General features: G+C 38.7%; 2 protein-coding genes and 1 long non-coding RNA gene across 6 annotated transcripts; 1 reads left to right on the top strand and 2 right to left on the bottom strand.

Annotated features, from left to right (window-relative positions):
• Window positions 1-690: 690 nt before the first annotated feature.
• Window positions 691-4437, top strand: LOC139630922 (uncharacterized). 2 transcript variants are annotated; one of them, XR_011693241.1, is made up of 2 exons: window positions 691-3429; window positions 4043-4437. It is a non-coding gene; the product is annotated as an uncharacterized lncRNA (long non-coding RNA). The 2 variants fall into 2 exon arrangements; XR_011693240.1 differs by having other exon boundaries at window positions 691-3438.
• Window positions 4438-4962: 525 nt separating this feature from the next.
• LOC139630920 (cytidine deaminase-like) lies at window positions 4963-7510 on the bottom strand. The gene is made up of 4 exons (XM_071494777.1): window positions 7248-7510; window positions 5761-5872; window positions 5309-5366; window positions 4963-5195 (listed from the first exon to the last, which is right to left on the bottom strand). Exons 1-4 carry the CDS (start codon window positions 7405-7407, stop codon window positions 5061-5063), a joined length of 465 nt encoding a protein of 154 aa, XP_071350878.1. The 5' UTR covers window positions 7408-7510; the 3' UTR covers window positions 4963-5060.
• Window positions 7511-7776: 266 nt separating this feature from the next.
• Window positions 7777-16255, bottom strand: LOC139630919 (trypsin-like). 3 transcript variants are annotated; one of them, XM_071494776.1, is made up of 6 exons: window positions 16081-16255; window positions 13407-13475; window positions 13059-13209; window positions 12699-12840; window positions 8919-9176; window positions 7777-8118 (listed from the first exon to the last, which is right to left on the bottom strand). In XM_071494776.1, exons 2-6 carry the CDS (start codon window positions 13465-13467, stop codon window positions 7969-7971), a joined length of 762 nt encoding a protein of 253 aa, XP_071350877.1. In that variant the 5' UTR covers window positions 13468-13475; window positions 16081-16255; the 3' UTR covers window positions 7777-7968. The 3 variants fall into 3 exon arrangements, with proteins under 3 accessions (XP_071350877.1, XP_071350876.1, XP_071350874.1); XM_071494775.1 differs by lacking the exon at window positions 16081-16255 and adding an exon at window positions 15690-15788; XM_071494773.1 differs by lacking the exon at window positions 16081-16255 and adding an exon at window positions 14073-15658.
• Window positions 16256-16406: the final 151 nt, after the last annotated feature.

The raw sequence follows: 16406 nt of genomic DNA, 5'->3' as shown, positions 1-16406 counted from the left end.
TTAAAACTCAGACTTGTTTGGCTGCAGGTTTTGAAGTTGTACTGCTGAAACTTAAGATCTGCTGATTCTGTGGATTCTTTTAAAAGGCAGCTAAAGACACATATGTTCAGACAGGCATTTGGGTAATCTGTTTGTACCTTGTCTGTATTTTATGTATTTATCGTTTATTTGACAGTGCACAGGGTTTTTTTTAGGATTTTTTTGTTTAGGTTTTTTTGCATTTGTGATCTCAATTTTGCACTTTTTAATGTGTATCTTCGAAGCACTATGTGACTTATTTCTGTCAAAAGTGCTTTATAAAATGAATCACTTACTGTTACAAAAACAGTGTGTTAGCTGTGTTAGAAACTGAACGATATGGCTTGAGTCACAAAAATAAGTTGACGTGCTGTTATTTACACAAACAAATGGTGAAAACAAAACGTTGGAAGTCCACAAGGAGCATCTAAACATGGTGACGCTTTGGTAAAATGAGATGGTTGTAAATAAACTGACTAATCTGTGACAAAGTGTTTCTTTTGTTGCACATCCAACTGCAATGGATGTGTGTGTAAAGTTGAAGTTGTAGTTTTAATGTGATGTGTGCACCCACCACCATGACAGAAGGCGTCATGTGTCTGAACGACCATTTATAAATGTATTGCTAAGTAGCTTTACCATGTGCCATCCGTAATCAGTGACGAGGTCATCGTCATACTTACTTATTGTTACGATGTCAGACAATCTCAAACAACAACAAAGCAAAAATAGACTCAAACACAAGCTGCGTAACACTGCAGCTCTGATAATAATTAAGAACTTGACAGATACATTTTAGTCAAACATTTATTAAGAATGTAAATAATTCAGTATTAATACTTGATGATGAAATAAAAGGCAGATGTTCAGTTCTTGTTCATCTCAATCTATATTTCAAGCATCATAGTAAGTATTCACTCTGATCAAACAAGGCTAAATTTCACATCTACTTTACCTTTAAATCAATGGTCTCTGTGGGTCAGGACAGCAGCCATCCATTATCTATGGAGCCAATCCCAGCTGACATTGGGTGAGGGCTGGATACACCCTGGACAGGATGCCAGTCTATCACAGGACTGACATATATAGACACAACCATTCACACCCACATTCACACCCTATGGGCAATTTAGTAATGTAACTAATGTACATGTCTTTGACCAGTCATAATAGTAAAGATGAGGTTTGGGCAGGTTGCATGCCTGTCTCAAATAGTCAGTGGAAAACAAATTGCCTGATTGGTTTTGTTCCTCCTCCGTTGTGTAATAGGATGTGATTGTTAACCAAAAAAAAGACCTTCAGTTTTTCGTTGAGTCAGTGGTGATCTGGAGGCTTTGTAATTTTATATTTGTGTATGTCACAGATTATTTTTTTTAGCAAATATATTAATGTTTACATAAAAGTACTGGAAAGAAAACAAACAAAAAACAAAAAAACTTAATGAACCATTGGGTCCATTTAGATCCATTCAAATCTTCCTCATAGAAGAGTCTAAGATGAGCTTGTTATGAAGAATCTCCTTAGCTGTTCTGGATGACCCAGTTGATCCATCCATGGTAGTTTCTGACCTTGGTGTAGACTCCAGGGTAGAAAGCACAGGCACAGCCGATGCCCCAAGAAACAGTTCCCTCAAATTGAAGTTTCAAGTTGTTGGTGTAACTCACCTTGTGTTCAAACACAGCAGCTCTTTTCAGCAAAAAGGCTATAAAACCTCACTATGTGTACACTATGTGTACAGATAGGTCAAAATTAGTGAGTAGCTGTGCAGCATTTAGCATTTTTCTCTCAGGAGTTGGTGATATGATATGATATGATATGATAATACTGTTATCTAACATGTTGGACAATGTCATAAGGTGATTGATAAGATAGTTGTGTTTACAGCTTGTTCCACTGCCCCCAAGTGGCCAAAATTTAAAAAAAAACTCCACCAAGGTTATTGCTGTCAATCAATTTGAGAGCTATGGGTGGTGGGGCTGGTGATCACCTATAAAATATGGTAGCGAATAATAATGAAGCAACCTCCTCCCTAATGTGACATGTCATTATCATCAACAGTACACAATGAAAATTACCTTTAATTTACACCTTAACATGTAGCCAAATAATGTTACAATAGGCTATTAAGTAATTTTCAGAATTACATTGATAATTTGATCATCACCATTTTTCAATGCAGTTTACCTGAAAGTATTTAATTACCAGTTGCTATGATAATCAAAAGAAATCTCTCCCTCATAAACACATGCACTAACACAACTTTGTGCCTCAGGGTAATATGCTAATACTGAAGGTAGCATTGTATTTGCTAGTCACTTGGACTCAAGAACAAAATCATTAGACTTTAGTGGTAAAATGTCAAGGTCAGTGTCAGTGTGACCTCTCCAAATACTTTTTAGCCATTACTCACATTACTCAAGTCCTGGAGGCAAACAACTGTGAGATGGTAATTCTAGTTCCCATAAATTTTGCTCTTTCATCTGTTTGCTAGTTTCATTTTGAGCCAATCCCTCAATAAAATCACTGTCAAGCACCATCCACAATCTGTAAATCTGGCAGTCTTGTGCATGGGTTGGGTCATGTATATTAATAACAACACACAGGTATAACTAACATGCTCAGAAAAGCTTTTCAAATCTGCATCCTTATTAATAAGAGAAACTGACCCAGTCCAGTAATAAGGAATTTAAAATCTATGAAATCTTTCTTGGGTCCTTTGTGGTACCTAATGAGAAGGTTCTTTTTTAAAGCCTGTCTTATTTCTAATACTCACATACCAAGTGTACATTGAGTTATTGGTAGCTTTAATCTTTCTTCCTCCCCCTGTGATCCCTTCCTAAATCAACATGTGTATAAAAAATAAGGTACAAAATCCACAATACACAGAAATATGATTCCCATTTTTTTTCGTGTTAACATCAGTCTGTCTTTGACATTGGTCCATGTAGCCGTCCTCCTAAGAAGGACTGGTCAAGCTGATGCCAGGCCACATCAATGTTGTACTGGTGCTCACCTCTGATGAAGATGAGGAGCCTTCAGACTACGCAGGACATGTCCTGGCTCTCAACGGCCACAAGAAGTACTTTTGCCTCTTTAGACACGTCTTCACGGGAGACGATCCCAATGACTCTTCATCTGAGACCTCATTCTCCTCTGACAGCAGGAGAAAGTCCCGCTCCAGGTCCAGGTCTGGCTCCCACTCTCGATCCCGGTCCCATTCAAGGGAGGATGGGACAGGCCCCAAGAGAGGCTCCAGTAGGGCCACCAGCATAGAAGTCCACCATAAGCTTGACAGACTGGGACTATGGATGGAAAGGCTAATGGAGGGCACCCTGCCCAGATTACAGGTCCCTGCATGGCCATCTCTTGATGAGACCACTAACATCTCCTCCACAGACTGCTGAGGTCAAAGTAAGATCGGTACGAATGGTAGCAATTACACTTTTACACAATTTACGCAATTACACAACTGCAGTGTTGCAGTTTTCACGTTCTGATTTAAGTTCTCCTTTGCAGACATAAATTGCTGCACTGAGCTGCTGCAATCAGTTTACACAATGTCTTGTTTCATCTACTATAGTGTGGAGCTTTTAGAAATCAATGGCTTAGAGTTGTGTGCAACAGCAAACCTTTAAAATGCACCTGTGTGCATCTTTAAGACATGAGATTAACGCGTGTTGAGGCAAAGGCAAACTGAGCTGTGTGACTCCGCTTCATGACTTCTGTACAGAGACAGCTGGAGAAAATCTATAACAAAATAGATGAAAAATGAGTCCAACCTGTTGCACAGACATGCACAGTCAAGATTCTCACACACACACACACACACACACACACACACAGGTGGTGTCTGTTGTTAGGTCAGTACATTTCTTTGTTATTTTCCTCTCCTTCACTTTTGTCTCTGTACATTTATGAGGCGCAGTCACACAGCACAGGATAAGTGCAATTTTTTTGCTTAAGTACTTTGAACCTTCTCAAGCCTCTAAAATGTCCTTCAAGCCTGATCATACGTTTTTTACAGCCCTCTGTCAGGAGTTTGACCTCTGAGATTATGTCCCTGTGATGGAGAATCCTGTTGTCTGTTGTCAGGTCCTCACATAGAAGCAGGTTAATAAGAATAAAGGCTGCTGAGCTGAGTTTATAGATAAATAATTAGTTTATATGACATTTTAGGAGCCTTCATCTGACCTTGATTATTGACCTTTGTTTGCTATTATAGATCTGACGCACCCTTTTTGATTCCAGGTATAAAGACAAACACAATCTCACAACAGCAATAATCGATTTATTCTCATAACATCATTTACATTTACACACATACAGGGTTCATCCTGATGTTTATTTTGCTCAGAACAGGTTGCCATGTCTTGCTGCTGTTTTGGTTAAGGATTTAACATTAAATATGCTACCAGCCAAGTCTGAATTCTGAAAATGTTGAATGTCATTTTTGGTAAGTCTGTTTGCTGTTTATTTGGGGAAGATTTCAATAATTTTTTCAATTGTTGCCAGTCTGAATGGGGGAGAAACAATAAACCCTAAGTCTGTGCCCTCAAACCACTGTAAATGTTAATGCATGGAATAAGTAAACCTAAAATCACTAATAAATGTTTAGTGAATTTACACTGGCAACTTAAATGTTTCACCCTCTCTGTCTTCTCTTTATACTCTGTAAATGAAAAATTTGCTGCTCAAGAAATAATATTTGCTGTATACTGTATCTCTATAATAGTATTTTTTTCCTTCTACATCATTTGAACTTTATTTACGTCCCTGTCCTTCCAGAACAGTTTATTGAAATGTGTGGATGAGTTTGACCTGCTTTGATATTTATTTCCTTCATCCTTCTTTAAACTAATAAATATTTTTATCTACAACAACACAACATTCAATATTTTAATGTAGGTAATTAAAGCTCAGTGAATGGTCTGGCTGCAGTATATGTAGAGACAATTTAAAATGTTTATTTAATATGCGGTACATGTCATGACGGTTCAAAGAAACAACACGTATGTGTGTATTTTGTATGAAGCACAGGCTTGTTACTCATTAGGAGTGTCAATTTTCTTCTGGGTCAGGTCATCAGGACCAAAGGAGCGTGGCAGCAGCTGTTCCACAGTCATCTTCTCGTATGAGCTGTCAGGCTTTGTCATATACACGTCCCATTTTAATCCAAACTGTAAAGAAAAGAAAAAAGTGTTAGTAGCTAAATCCTTGGACAGCTGACAACATCGCTGACTGTAAACTAAATTCTCCTTGAAAAATGCACTAAATCAAGCAGAGATGATACCTCTCTCATGAACTGCCTGCAGGCACCACATGGGGAGATGAACTCGTCATTCATGTCACTGCAAAGAGCATAGAGGAAAAAATGTAGCTGAGAAACAAAACAATAGTGTTTTCAAATAGGCAAACAAGCACTTGATTATGAAATGTATCGGTGTTGTTTTTTTTATAGCCTCTCTTTGATATTTAAGGCTGATGACTCGTCTTGTCTCTTGCCTCACCGGCTGTTCAGTTGGTTTGATGGTCTTAAATAAGACAGACTTTTGTTCAGAAAGGTAACAGGGGAAATCTGGCTCAGTGTGGAAAGTCTAGTGATGTGCAAAAAGAAACTAAATGCATGCTGAGTCATGGTTTGGTAATACGGGAATGTTGATGGTGCAAGGGAGGGGCGTATACTGGCGATTCAGGAAATACATTTCTAGAGAACAGTCAGTTTTTCTAAGAGTTGGTAACTACCTGGCAATTGCAATAGCCTTGAACGTTTTGTGTCCCTCTGACACTGCCTTCAACATGGCAGTCCTTTCAGCACACACACCCAGGTTGTAGCAAGCATTCTCCACATTGCAACCTGCCAGAGAAACAAATGTTGTCATGAGCTGTTTTTAGTGCTGTCACATTAGGGAAGATAGTTAAAACCAAGAGTTGCTGAAAGGGCCAGTTCACCATCAAAGTGGCCGTATCTTTACTTCTTCTGCACAAGTCAAATAGTTACTCAGTGGGTCTTTGCTCTCACAGCTGTTGGCCAGCCGTTTCTGCTGAGGGACACGTGAGTTGCTCAGCTTTGCACAGTCCAGCAACATGGACAGGGCAGTGGTGTCTTTACCTTGCTGTTGACAACAATTTGACATCCCTGTCAGCATATACATTGCTGCTGAGGCAAGTGGCACAGTGGCTAAACATCACCTTAGTCCCTGAGAAATGTAGTTTTATTCAGTCATCTGGGATAATTAAAGACTGATCCTGGTGAGAATTTAATGATGGGCTGCTGTAGAGAGGCGTGTTAAAATTAAACCTTTACTCTGAGCGAGTCCAGTCACTTGGCCTGCCTCTTGTCAGGCAATCATTAACTACTTTTGTACTTTCAATTTTGGGAAAAAAAAAGAAACCAAAACAAAAGTCTAACTGGTCATGTTAATGAGATTCTTTCTCCCACATGTTGATGTGAGTATGTCAGGGTTCAATCTGCTTATTTGTCATTACAGTTGCTGTTCATTTAGGGCGGATTTCAATTATTTTTTTAAGCTGTTGCCAGTTGTCTGAGTGGGGGAGAAATGATAAATCCTACCATATTATTTCTTCCTTTTTTAAGTCTGTGCCCTCAAACCACTGTAAATGTTAATGCACAGAATAAGTAAATTTGAAATCACTAATAATATTTAGTGAATTTCCTCTGGCAATTTAAATGTTTCATCCCCCCTTTCTCCTCCTTTTACTCTGTAATTGAATAATTTGCTGCTCAAGAAATAATATTTGCTGTACAGTGTAACTCAAAATACTTTTTCTTCTATACAAATAAATAAATAGATATTTCTATCTACAACAACACAGCATTCAGTATCTAACTGTAAGTAAATGGACTAATTAAAGCTCATTCTTTTGGCATTTGGGTAATCTGTTTGTACCAGGTCTGTATTTTATTTATTTATCATGTATTTTAAGTTGCACAGGTTTTGTTTTTGCTTTTTCTGCATCTGTGATCTTAACTTTGTACTTAAAAAAAAAATAGACTAAAGCAGAACAGAAAGAGCAAAAATAGACTGCATAACACTGCAGCTCTGATAATAGTAAAGAACTTGACAGATACATTTTAGTAAAACATTTATTAAGAATTTAAATAATTCAATATTAATACTTGATGAAATAAAAGGCAGATGTTCAATTCCTGTTCATCATAGCAAGTATTCACTCTGATCAAACAGGGCTAAATTTCACATCTACTTTACCTTTAAACATACGATCATCTTGGGTCAGGACAGCAGCGCCCACTCTGAATTTGCTGTAAGGACAATAGGCTTGATTCTTTGCTTCATGAGCCTTTTCAATTAGCACCCTGACTATTTCCTTGGGCAAGGGCCCCGAGGTCTGGTCCTCAATATTCATCATCTTTCCACTGAACTTGTCCGTTCTTACTCTTGGGGATTGTATGGCTGTTCTTGAGTCAGTGAATGAGTCTGTTGTCGCTCAGCTTTAAATGTGATTGGGACAAAGGGAAGGGAGAGAGATTGCAGCCACAGCCAATCACTTTCTAGGATGTCAACATACTGTCACGAGGCAGTGGGGGCAGTGTTGTGTTGTTACCATTAGTCATGTTGATTTTTGACCAGTCATAATAGTAAAGGTGAGGTTTGGGCAGGTTGCATGCCTGTCTCAAATTGCCTGATTGCTTTTGTTTCTCCTCTGTTGTGTAACAGTATGTGATTGAACCAAAAAAAGACCTTCAGTTTTTCTTTGAGTCAGTGGTGATCTGGAGGCTTTGTATTTTTATCTTTGTGTGCTTTAATAAGTTCAAAATCATGAGATGTATGTCAAATATATTCATGTTTACATAAAAGTACTGGAAAGACAACAAAAACAAAAAACAAAAAAACTCCATTGGGTCCATTTAGATCCATTCAAATCTTCCTCATAGAAGAGTCTAAGATGAGCTTGTTATGAAGAATCTCCTTAGCTGTTCTGGATGACCCAGTTGATCCATCCATGGTAGTTTCTGACCTTGGTGTAGACTCCAGGGTAGAAAGCATAGGCACAGCCGATGCCCCAAGAAACAATTCCCTCAAATTTACCATTACAGACAAGAGGTCCTCCTGAGTCACCCTGAGGATGGAGAAGTAAACAATACAAGTTTTGTTAGGGTACTGTAACACATTTTAATGTAGAGTAAAAGCTTGACAGATGAAACATATGAATTTTGTGTGGTTCTCAACTGACCATCACTGAAAATGTGTGCTTGTTTTCAAGTTGTTGGTGTAACTCAACCTTGTGTCTGACAACAGCAGCAGGCAGCTCTTTTCAGCAAAAGGCTCTAAAGCCCCACTATGAGTACTATAGAATAGTAGAGTAGAATAGAATAATTCTACTGTTTTTTTAACATGTAGGACAACCTATTAGGCGATAGATAAGATATTAGTTGTGTTTAGACTACCCCCAAGTGGCCAAAAAAAATATACTGATTCAGCTTTACAAGAATCTAAATATTAATAACTGAAATTAATGTGTTATTGATGTCAATCAATTTGAGAGCAATAACACGTTTCTGTCCTGTGTTTTAAACTTTGGTGGTGGGGCTGGTGATCGCTTAAAAAATAATGTTGTGAGTGATACTGAAGCAACCTCCTCCCTAATGTGACATGTCATTATCATCAACAGTACACTATGAAAATTAACTTTAATTTACACCTTAACATGTAGCCCAATAATGTTACAATAGGCTATTAAGTCATTTTAAGAATTACATAAATTATTACATCATCATATTATATATCATATCATAATAGTTTTACCCCATTTTTCAATGCACTTTACCTGGAAATGTTTAATCCCCCATTGTTGCGAGAATCAAAAGAAATCTCTCCCTCGTGAACATACACATGCACAAACACAACTTTGTGGCTCACCTGACAGGAATCTTTCCCACCAAAGATTGAGCCAGCACAGATCATATTCTCCGTGATCCTGAAGTAGTAGTAGTACCAACAGTTGGAGAAGATGTCCACACTCACAGACCTCAGCACAGGTGACAAGCTGTAGCTGTTGAGCCAGGTTACGCCCCAACCGCTGACTGTGCACCGGGAAAGGTCAGCCAATGGGGGTGAGTCCGGATCTGGCAAAGGAGCCGGCTCGACCCTGGCATTGATGATAGCTGGCCGGTCCAACTGACCCACAGGAAACAGAACAGTCATTCACTCAGTCAAGATAATATGTTAATACTGAAGGTAGCATTGTATTTGCTATTGAGATCAGAAAAGGAGTTTCTACAGTGTGAGTAAAGAGGCTTATTGCTCTTCAAAATGACCTCTGCCCCCTGTGATGATTGATTGATGACTCATTAAAAATTGTGTAAAAACACTGCACATGAACACAGATGGACAGGAATCTCAAATAGGCTGTAGTTCATTAGGTCATTTTTAGTGTGTTTAAATGGTTGCAATGCACTGGAACAGACCCTCCAACAGAACCTTGCCACTGTGTAATAGGAAACTAATGACATGAATGATGAGTCACGGGAAGTTCTACTAATTTTACCCCTAAACACCTAGTTATGGGAAGCTCTACTGTGCTTGGCCTGTGAAAGTAGTTGTATACTGTTATGTTTTGTAACTCTGTGAAAATAACCCTGATAAACCATTTGGGTTATCTCTGCTTGCTGTCAGTTGTAACAAAGTACATTTACTCAAATACTATACTTAAGAGCAATCTTGAGGTACTTCTACTTTACCTCATTATTTATATTTTATGTTTTTTTAACTCCTACTTTACTGCATTTCACTGCACTGAGGGAAATATTGCAGCTTTCACTCCACTGTATTTTCCTGACATCTGTAGCTACTAGTTTATATTTTTCCCGATTATTTCTGACACCTGTTTTAAACGTGGTGCATTCTTGAGTGTTTAGATTCCTGTCGTAGATCAAAATGTCTTCATATGATTTACACTTTACAGTATCAAATAACATGTATCAGCTGCACCTACTGTGATACTTTAAGCATATTTAGTTGATAATACATCCCTGCATTTACTTGAATAAGATTTTGATTCCAGCACTTGTATTCTGTCAAGAAGAACAGAAAAAACAGATGTTGATTGAGGAGGCCTTATGAGCCTCTATAATGGAGACGACCACACCAAAGTCCAGTCAAGACAAACAAGACCACAAGAGCCAGAGAGAGGAGGACACAGAAAAGGAGGTAGAACCTCCACACGCTCACTCTACCACCGAAAATCCTGAATATTGGAGAGGACAAATTGCTTATTGACTATTTCACCTGCATGTCACCAATACCTGACTGTCAACTCCAACAAGGGAGCAGTTGGAGGAGACAGAAGTTAAACAGAAAAATTATTTAATCAGCTGATAGAAAGAGATATATTTAGTGAATTTGGATGCAACCAAGTATGTTAATCAAAGAAAACACATAAAAAAGGATAAAAATATCAATGAAGGATATAAATGATTTTGGAAACTGTTGTTTGGTAAAATGTTGATCTTGTGTCCAATGTAAACCTGTAAAATATGGAAGTGAAAGTGGAAGTGAGCAGACACAGATGGCTGGAAAAAGGAACCACAGTTAAAATGAAAAGCTGTGATTGGCAACATTTGGCACATGACATTCGAGCCATGGCGTCACAGCTGCAGAATTTGCAAAAATTGGTTATGTTTGTGTCACGTAGCCAACTGCATGTGTTTGAAGGCCTGATCATGCTGTCTTAGCGCCACTGGGTCTGTCTGTGATGATCTGAAATGATCCGATGTGTGATGTCCATGTAGGAACAGCACACACTCTTCAATTGCCTGGGGATACTGTGTCACTTCAATCAAGAATCCCAATGACAAAAGGCTAACAGGCAAGAGGGCCACTGAATTCATACAAGACTCACTGCAAGGTGTGGACTGCAGTAGCAGTCACTGATCCTCCAACATTTACAAGAACTGATGGCATAAGTACAGATTGTGTGGGACTGGTCAGGTCCATAGAGGAAGGCTCTTGTCGGTTGTCCTAGAGTGGCAGCAATAGTATACTTGCAGACTAAATTGTATCCATCAACCATAACAACTGTTACACTTCAGAAGGGATCTGTCTTTAACCAAAGTGTTTTCATCGAATATTCTGAAGTCAGGCCAGTTAGAGTGCACGGGTAGAGGGGACGGTTTTGGGAATAAGACCCAAAACTATTATTTGGGAAAAAGAAATAACTGTATTAGTCTCCTTTGAATCAGTCTATATTTTATGATATATACAGTCTGTGGTTTAGACACGGAGTCAGGCAGGCTGGGCTTTTCAACTTTAACATGAGGGCTGAGTAGGACTCCTGTACTTGAGTGCATGGAGTTGCAGCAACAACAACACTGTTTTTCACCTTGTTGTATTGGTACTTTTACTTAAGTAAAGGATCTGAATACTTTTCCCACAACTGGATGTCAGAGACTACAAGTTTGTAACAGACAAACAAGACCACAAGAGTCAGAGAGAGGAGGACACAGAAAAGGAGGTAGAACCTCCACACGCTCACTCTACCACCGAAAATCCTGAATATTGGAGAGGACAAATTGCTTATTGACTATTTCACCTGCATGTCACCAATACCTGACTGTCAACTCCAACAAGGGAGCAGTTGGAGGAGACAGAAGTTAAACAGAAAAATTATTTAATCAGCTAATAGAAAGAGATATATTTAGTGAATTTGGATGCAAGCCCAAAAATATAGGATTAATTTCTTGAGAGTAATAGAATGAAACAACTGTGATTGTTATTGTTTTACAGTTTGTGTGGATGATTGTTTTCCAAGTATGTTAATCAAAGAAAACACATAAAAAAGGATAAAGAGACTAACAAAGGATACAAATGATTTTTGAAACTGTTATTTGATAAAGTGTTGAGCATGTTTCCAAACTAAATCTGTAAAAATATGGAAGTGAAAGTGGGAGTGAGCAGACACAGATAGCTGGAAAAATGAACCACAGTTAAAATAAAAAACTACTGGTTCTTTGGCAAGATACCAGTTGAAACCCAGAACATTCGAGCAATGACCCCACCAAAGCTGCAGAGTTTGACTACAGAGACTACAAGTTTGTAACAGACAATGTGCATTTCCAGTTGTGGGTGTGGAGTTTGAAATACATAGTAATTTACGCACAGGGAAGGTCCCAGGAAGAGATACTAGTGATTTGCATTTTGGGAAAAGTAGGATTCAGCATTATTAAGAATCTGATAAAAGTCAGGATAATATGTTGACCATTGTGACCATTGTTTTTAAAAATCTGTCTCATGAGAGTCACCCCAACTTTATGGAAATGCAATAATTACTGGAGTAACTCTTACAGTTGAATTTAGTTGATCCGAATAGTAAGCATTTAAAATATAATGCTTAATATATACTATCTACGGCCTACAGTCTGTTTTCAAATTTTATTAATTGCATACATGTTTACCCTGATATGACACATGTCCACTGAAGAGCAGTGCAAATGTGGAACACGACAGACCAAACATCATTTACAAATGTGAATAGTGCTACAAGCACATGATAATTAGCCAAATGACATTTCTCACAGTAGTGTTGCAGTTCACTGACTCATCGAATCAGTATCTAAAATTGGTTTCAGCTCATTCCTCGAATAACTCTGTGTATATCAAATCCACATCTGCATCAACACATATTCTTCTGCCATCCCTTACCTTAAGCAGCATGATATCATTGTCAAACGACCAGTGTTGGTACTGGTAGTGCCTGACGACTAAGGAGACATTGAAAATCTGCTCATAGCCCTCCACCTTAGTGATACTGTGCTCACTCAGGACCACTTGGATCAGGTGACTCCTACAAACATAAAGCAAGAGACAAAGGTCAAGATTTTTAAGATGCATTAGGTTTAAGGTGCAGGACCATAGACTACTGATCAGATAATCCATCACTTCTTTCAAAGCCACATAAAGATTGTTCCAGATTATTCTAGCAGTCTTCCTAACACAGCTTTGCGATTCAATTCTGTGGGCCCTCAGTGTGAGTGCCACAGGTGTAAAACTGCAGTGACTTACGGCCTCCAGCAGTGGGCAGCAGATACCACCCACTGTGGGTGGATGAGGGTGCCCCCGCAGAAGTGGTAGTTCATGAACAGCAGGGAGGCTTGATACTTGATGGAGTAGGGGTCTACCTCTGCACCCCCAATGATTCTGTTCCCGTAAACACCTAAAAACCAAGGAGGGGGTTGGGCACACAGAGACAGAAAGACTTATATCAAAGACCCTATTCATCAACGAGACATTGCTCCACTCAGTAACATAAAACTAGCTCATAAGTTTTAGTTTTTACTTATATATGAAGTTAGTTGTTGTCAGTTTAAAATACAGTATATACTTGCATCATTAGATGCCATTGTTTCTCACCTGTTAGGTTAACAACAAACAGAAAGAGCAGCAAGAGGTGACAGGATGGAGCCGACTTCATCTTAGTAGCTACAAAAAAAAAAAAAAAAAAAAAACGGACAAAACATGGATTAGAGAAAAAACTTGGATCATATTAGAAAAGAAATTTGCTTGTCTCACATTCATTCAATCCACTGGACTCTTTATGTACTGAAACAAAAAAGGTAATATTTTCACTTAGTTTGAAGACTTCTTGCATTATGAACCACTATAAACAAAAGTAGAAAATGCAGAATGTGGATATTGCAGTGCAAATGACTGCTGTAGTTCATTGCACAGCAAATATTTATGATGTTCTTTGCTTCTATAAAATTTGCAGCCATATTTACAGCAATTCTGAAGAATATGTAAAGTTTAGACTTAAAACTCTTTTATTTCATGTAGTATTAAAGAGATATGTTGTGCATTGAGACTTAAGCTGCTACAATTAAGCTCATGTTTGTTTAGTGGTTTAAAGTTTATAGTTGCAAGTAAAATGTGGGATACTTCATATTCATACCAATGCTATTTTATTGTGAAGCTCCTGCTCAGTATTGTCCTCGTGGCAGTGCTTAATCCACAGTACCACGGCTGATCAGAAATAATACATTTTCAAACTAAAATCCATTCTGTACAAAGTTGCCTCACCTTATCGGGAGTAGAGTCAGAAAACAGTCCAATTCCAGCATCCGCACACTTGCACCCACACACTCACACACTCCTCTCATACCGGGACAGCCAGTTTGAGAAGCCTAAGGCTTCTTTTATACTGTAACCATGCTTGTCACTCTCATTGTTCCCTGCCATTGTCCAACAAATATCTAAGAGTCTCTCTCACACACAGAGAGTCTGACCTAGTACAGGGGAAAAAAACAAAAACAAGAACCGCAGCCCTATCTTTCATTACGCCTGTCTTTCTAAGGCCTTGTCCTCAGCCTATTGTCAAGTAGTGGAGACAAAGTGGAGCTTAATGGAAATGAAACCCAACAAGCCAGAGAAATGATAGAATATACTCGCCAGACATGTTGGTGCTTTATCCAGTGATGTTACAGAGGGCAGGTCAAAAGTTGGTATGATATCTGAGTATGATATTAACATGAGACCCAGTAAGACATAACAGCATTAATTCTTTGCTTGAGCAATTTCCCCCTTGGGATCAATAAAGTATTTTGATTGATTGATTCACTGAAAAAAGTTTTCTCAGAAATCCTGTTTAATTGAACTGAGAATTAGAGCGACTGAGCATGCCATGTAGCGTCTTCACATCTCTTGTACTTCTGCTTTTCGCTCACTCTTAGGGTTAACATAAAACAGTCATTTTTACGGGAAGAAGTGCGAAATCAGTGCAACAGCCTTGCCTGATGTGTTCATGTTGATGAGGCTTATGCACTGTGCTGTAAATCCTGTCTTCAGTGTCCTTCCTCCCCTTTCCCTGCCTCTGCCATATCCCCAGGTGTCAATCTCATTTACGTTCCCAACAGGTTTTTTTTTTTTTTTTTTTTTTTACACACTTGGGGGCGTTTGGTTTGTAACTCATAGCCTCCATACAGTCTACACTCCCTGAGGTGTCACTCCAACATGAAAGGCGATAGCATGCTTCCCTCTTACTCAGGTGCAAAGCTGAGGTGACAAACAGGATGCCTTTCTCTGTGTGTGTGTGTGAGAGAGAGAGAGAGTGAGGCCTTGTGCCAAAAACTACATGTGCAGTATATACATATCAGTGGTGAGCCTGGGAAGAGCATGTGTCTCTGAAATGAAGTCAGAACCCAGACTTGTTTTGTCCCATGCAGACCTTTGTGTTTAAATAAAAAGACTCAATGTGTCTCTGTTTGTCCCCTGATTTAATCTCTAACTTCACATTATGTTGACAGTTTTCAGCAACCCCAGCTGGACTATATTATTGTTGCATATTGCATATTATATATATTCCTACAGTGTATTTAAAGTGTCAGTTTATCCAAATTCAAAAAACATAGTTTCTCACATCGTCTCATGTCTTGTTTTTTTTTTCTCTGCATCTGCTCCAATACAATGTAGGTGAATGGAACAACATTCGTGGTGTTCAAAGGAGCCGTGGGCAAAATTCTATTTGATATCATTACATTGAAATGTAATAAAATAGCTGGCAAGATGTCTGTTTTTGGATAATACAGCAAATTAAATACCTGACAAATCAAGGTATTTGATTGTAGAATCATATAAAAATCCAATATTAGCTTTTCCATGATGGCCAAATACATTCTGACATATTAAAGATATGGATACCTTTGTGTGAACGTTGTAGCAATCATCTGATGGGTGGTGAATTTATGTAAGTAAAGTAAGTGAGGTAAGTAATACCAACTTCAGGTTAAATGATATATTATCATTTAACAATATTTCCAATTTTTTTTTTTTTTTTTTTTTTTTTGCTTGAGTCCTCTTTGCTTTGCTGCATTAATGAAATAGAAGAAATAAGCTTATGTTTGAAGGTGAATGTGTGAGAATGTCAGTCAGGTTAGTGTTGTTCCAGGAAACACCTGACAGTGGGAGGCCGCACAAAGCCGCCTCTCCCATTCTACAGGGTGAAGCATCAATTATTCAGCTCGCTCTAAATGTGGGACAAGAGGAGGTCAGACGAGATTCTCCTCCCATGCTGTGGATGATGCTGACTTACCAGAAGGCTGATGATGATGATGATGATGATGATAATGATGATGACCAGGCTGATAATAACGGCTATCGCCGACGTGGATTAAATGATAACTGATGATTCATACTTATACAGAGAAACAGCTGTGTGTCTCTGCTGCGTAGAATACCTGTGTTGTCTTGACTCAGACATGAATCTGTCCACAGCTAGAAAACAAAGCCATGCACACACACACACACACACACACACACACACACAGTAGGCTGCTGAAACATTTCAGCACGGATAAGCCAGGATGATGACACAGACAGAGTGTGCTGATACAGTATAGATGAACCTGCTCGGCACAG

Source organism: Trachinotus anak, unplaced genomic scaffold (genome assembly GCF_046630095.1).
Source record: "Trachinotus anak isolate AG129_WGS33_773 ecotype Australia unplaced genomic scaffold, CSIRO_AGI_Tana_v1 ptg000013l, whole genome shotgun sequence".
Classification (NCBI taxonomy): domain Eukaryota; kingdom Metazoa; phylum Chordata; class Actinopteri; order Carangiformes; family Carangidae; genus Trachinotus; species Trachinotus anak.
The sequence above is the reverse complement of the archived record's forward strand: the minus strand, read 5'-3'. Positions and strand labels throughout refer to the sequence as shown.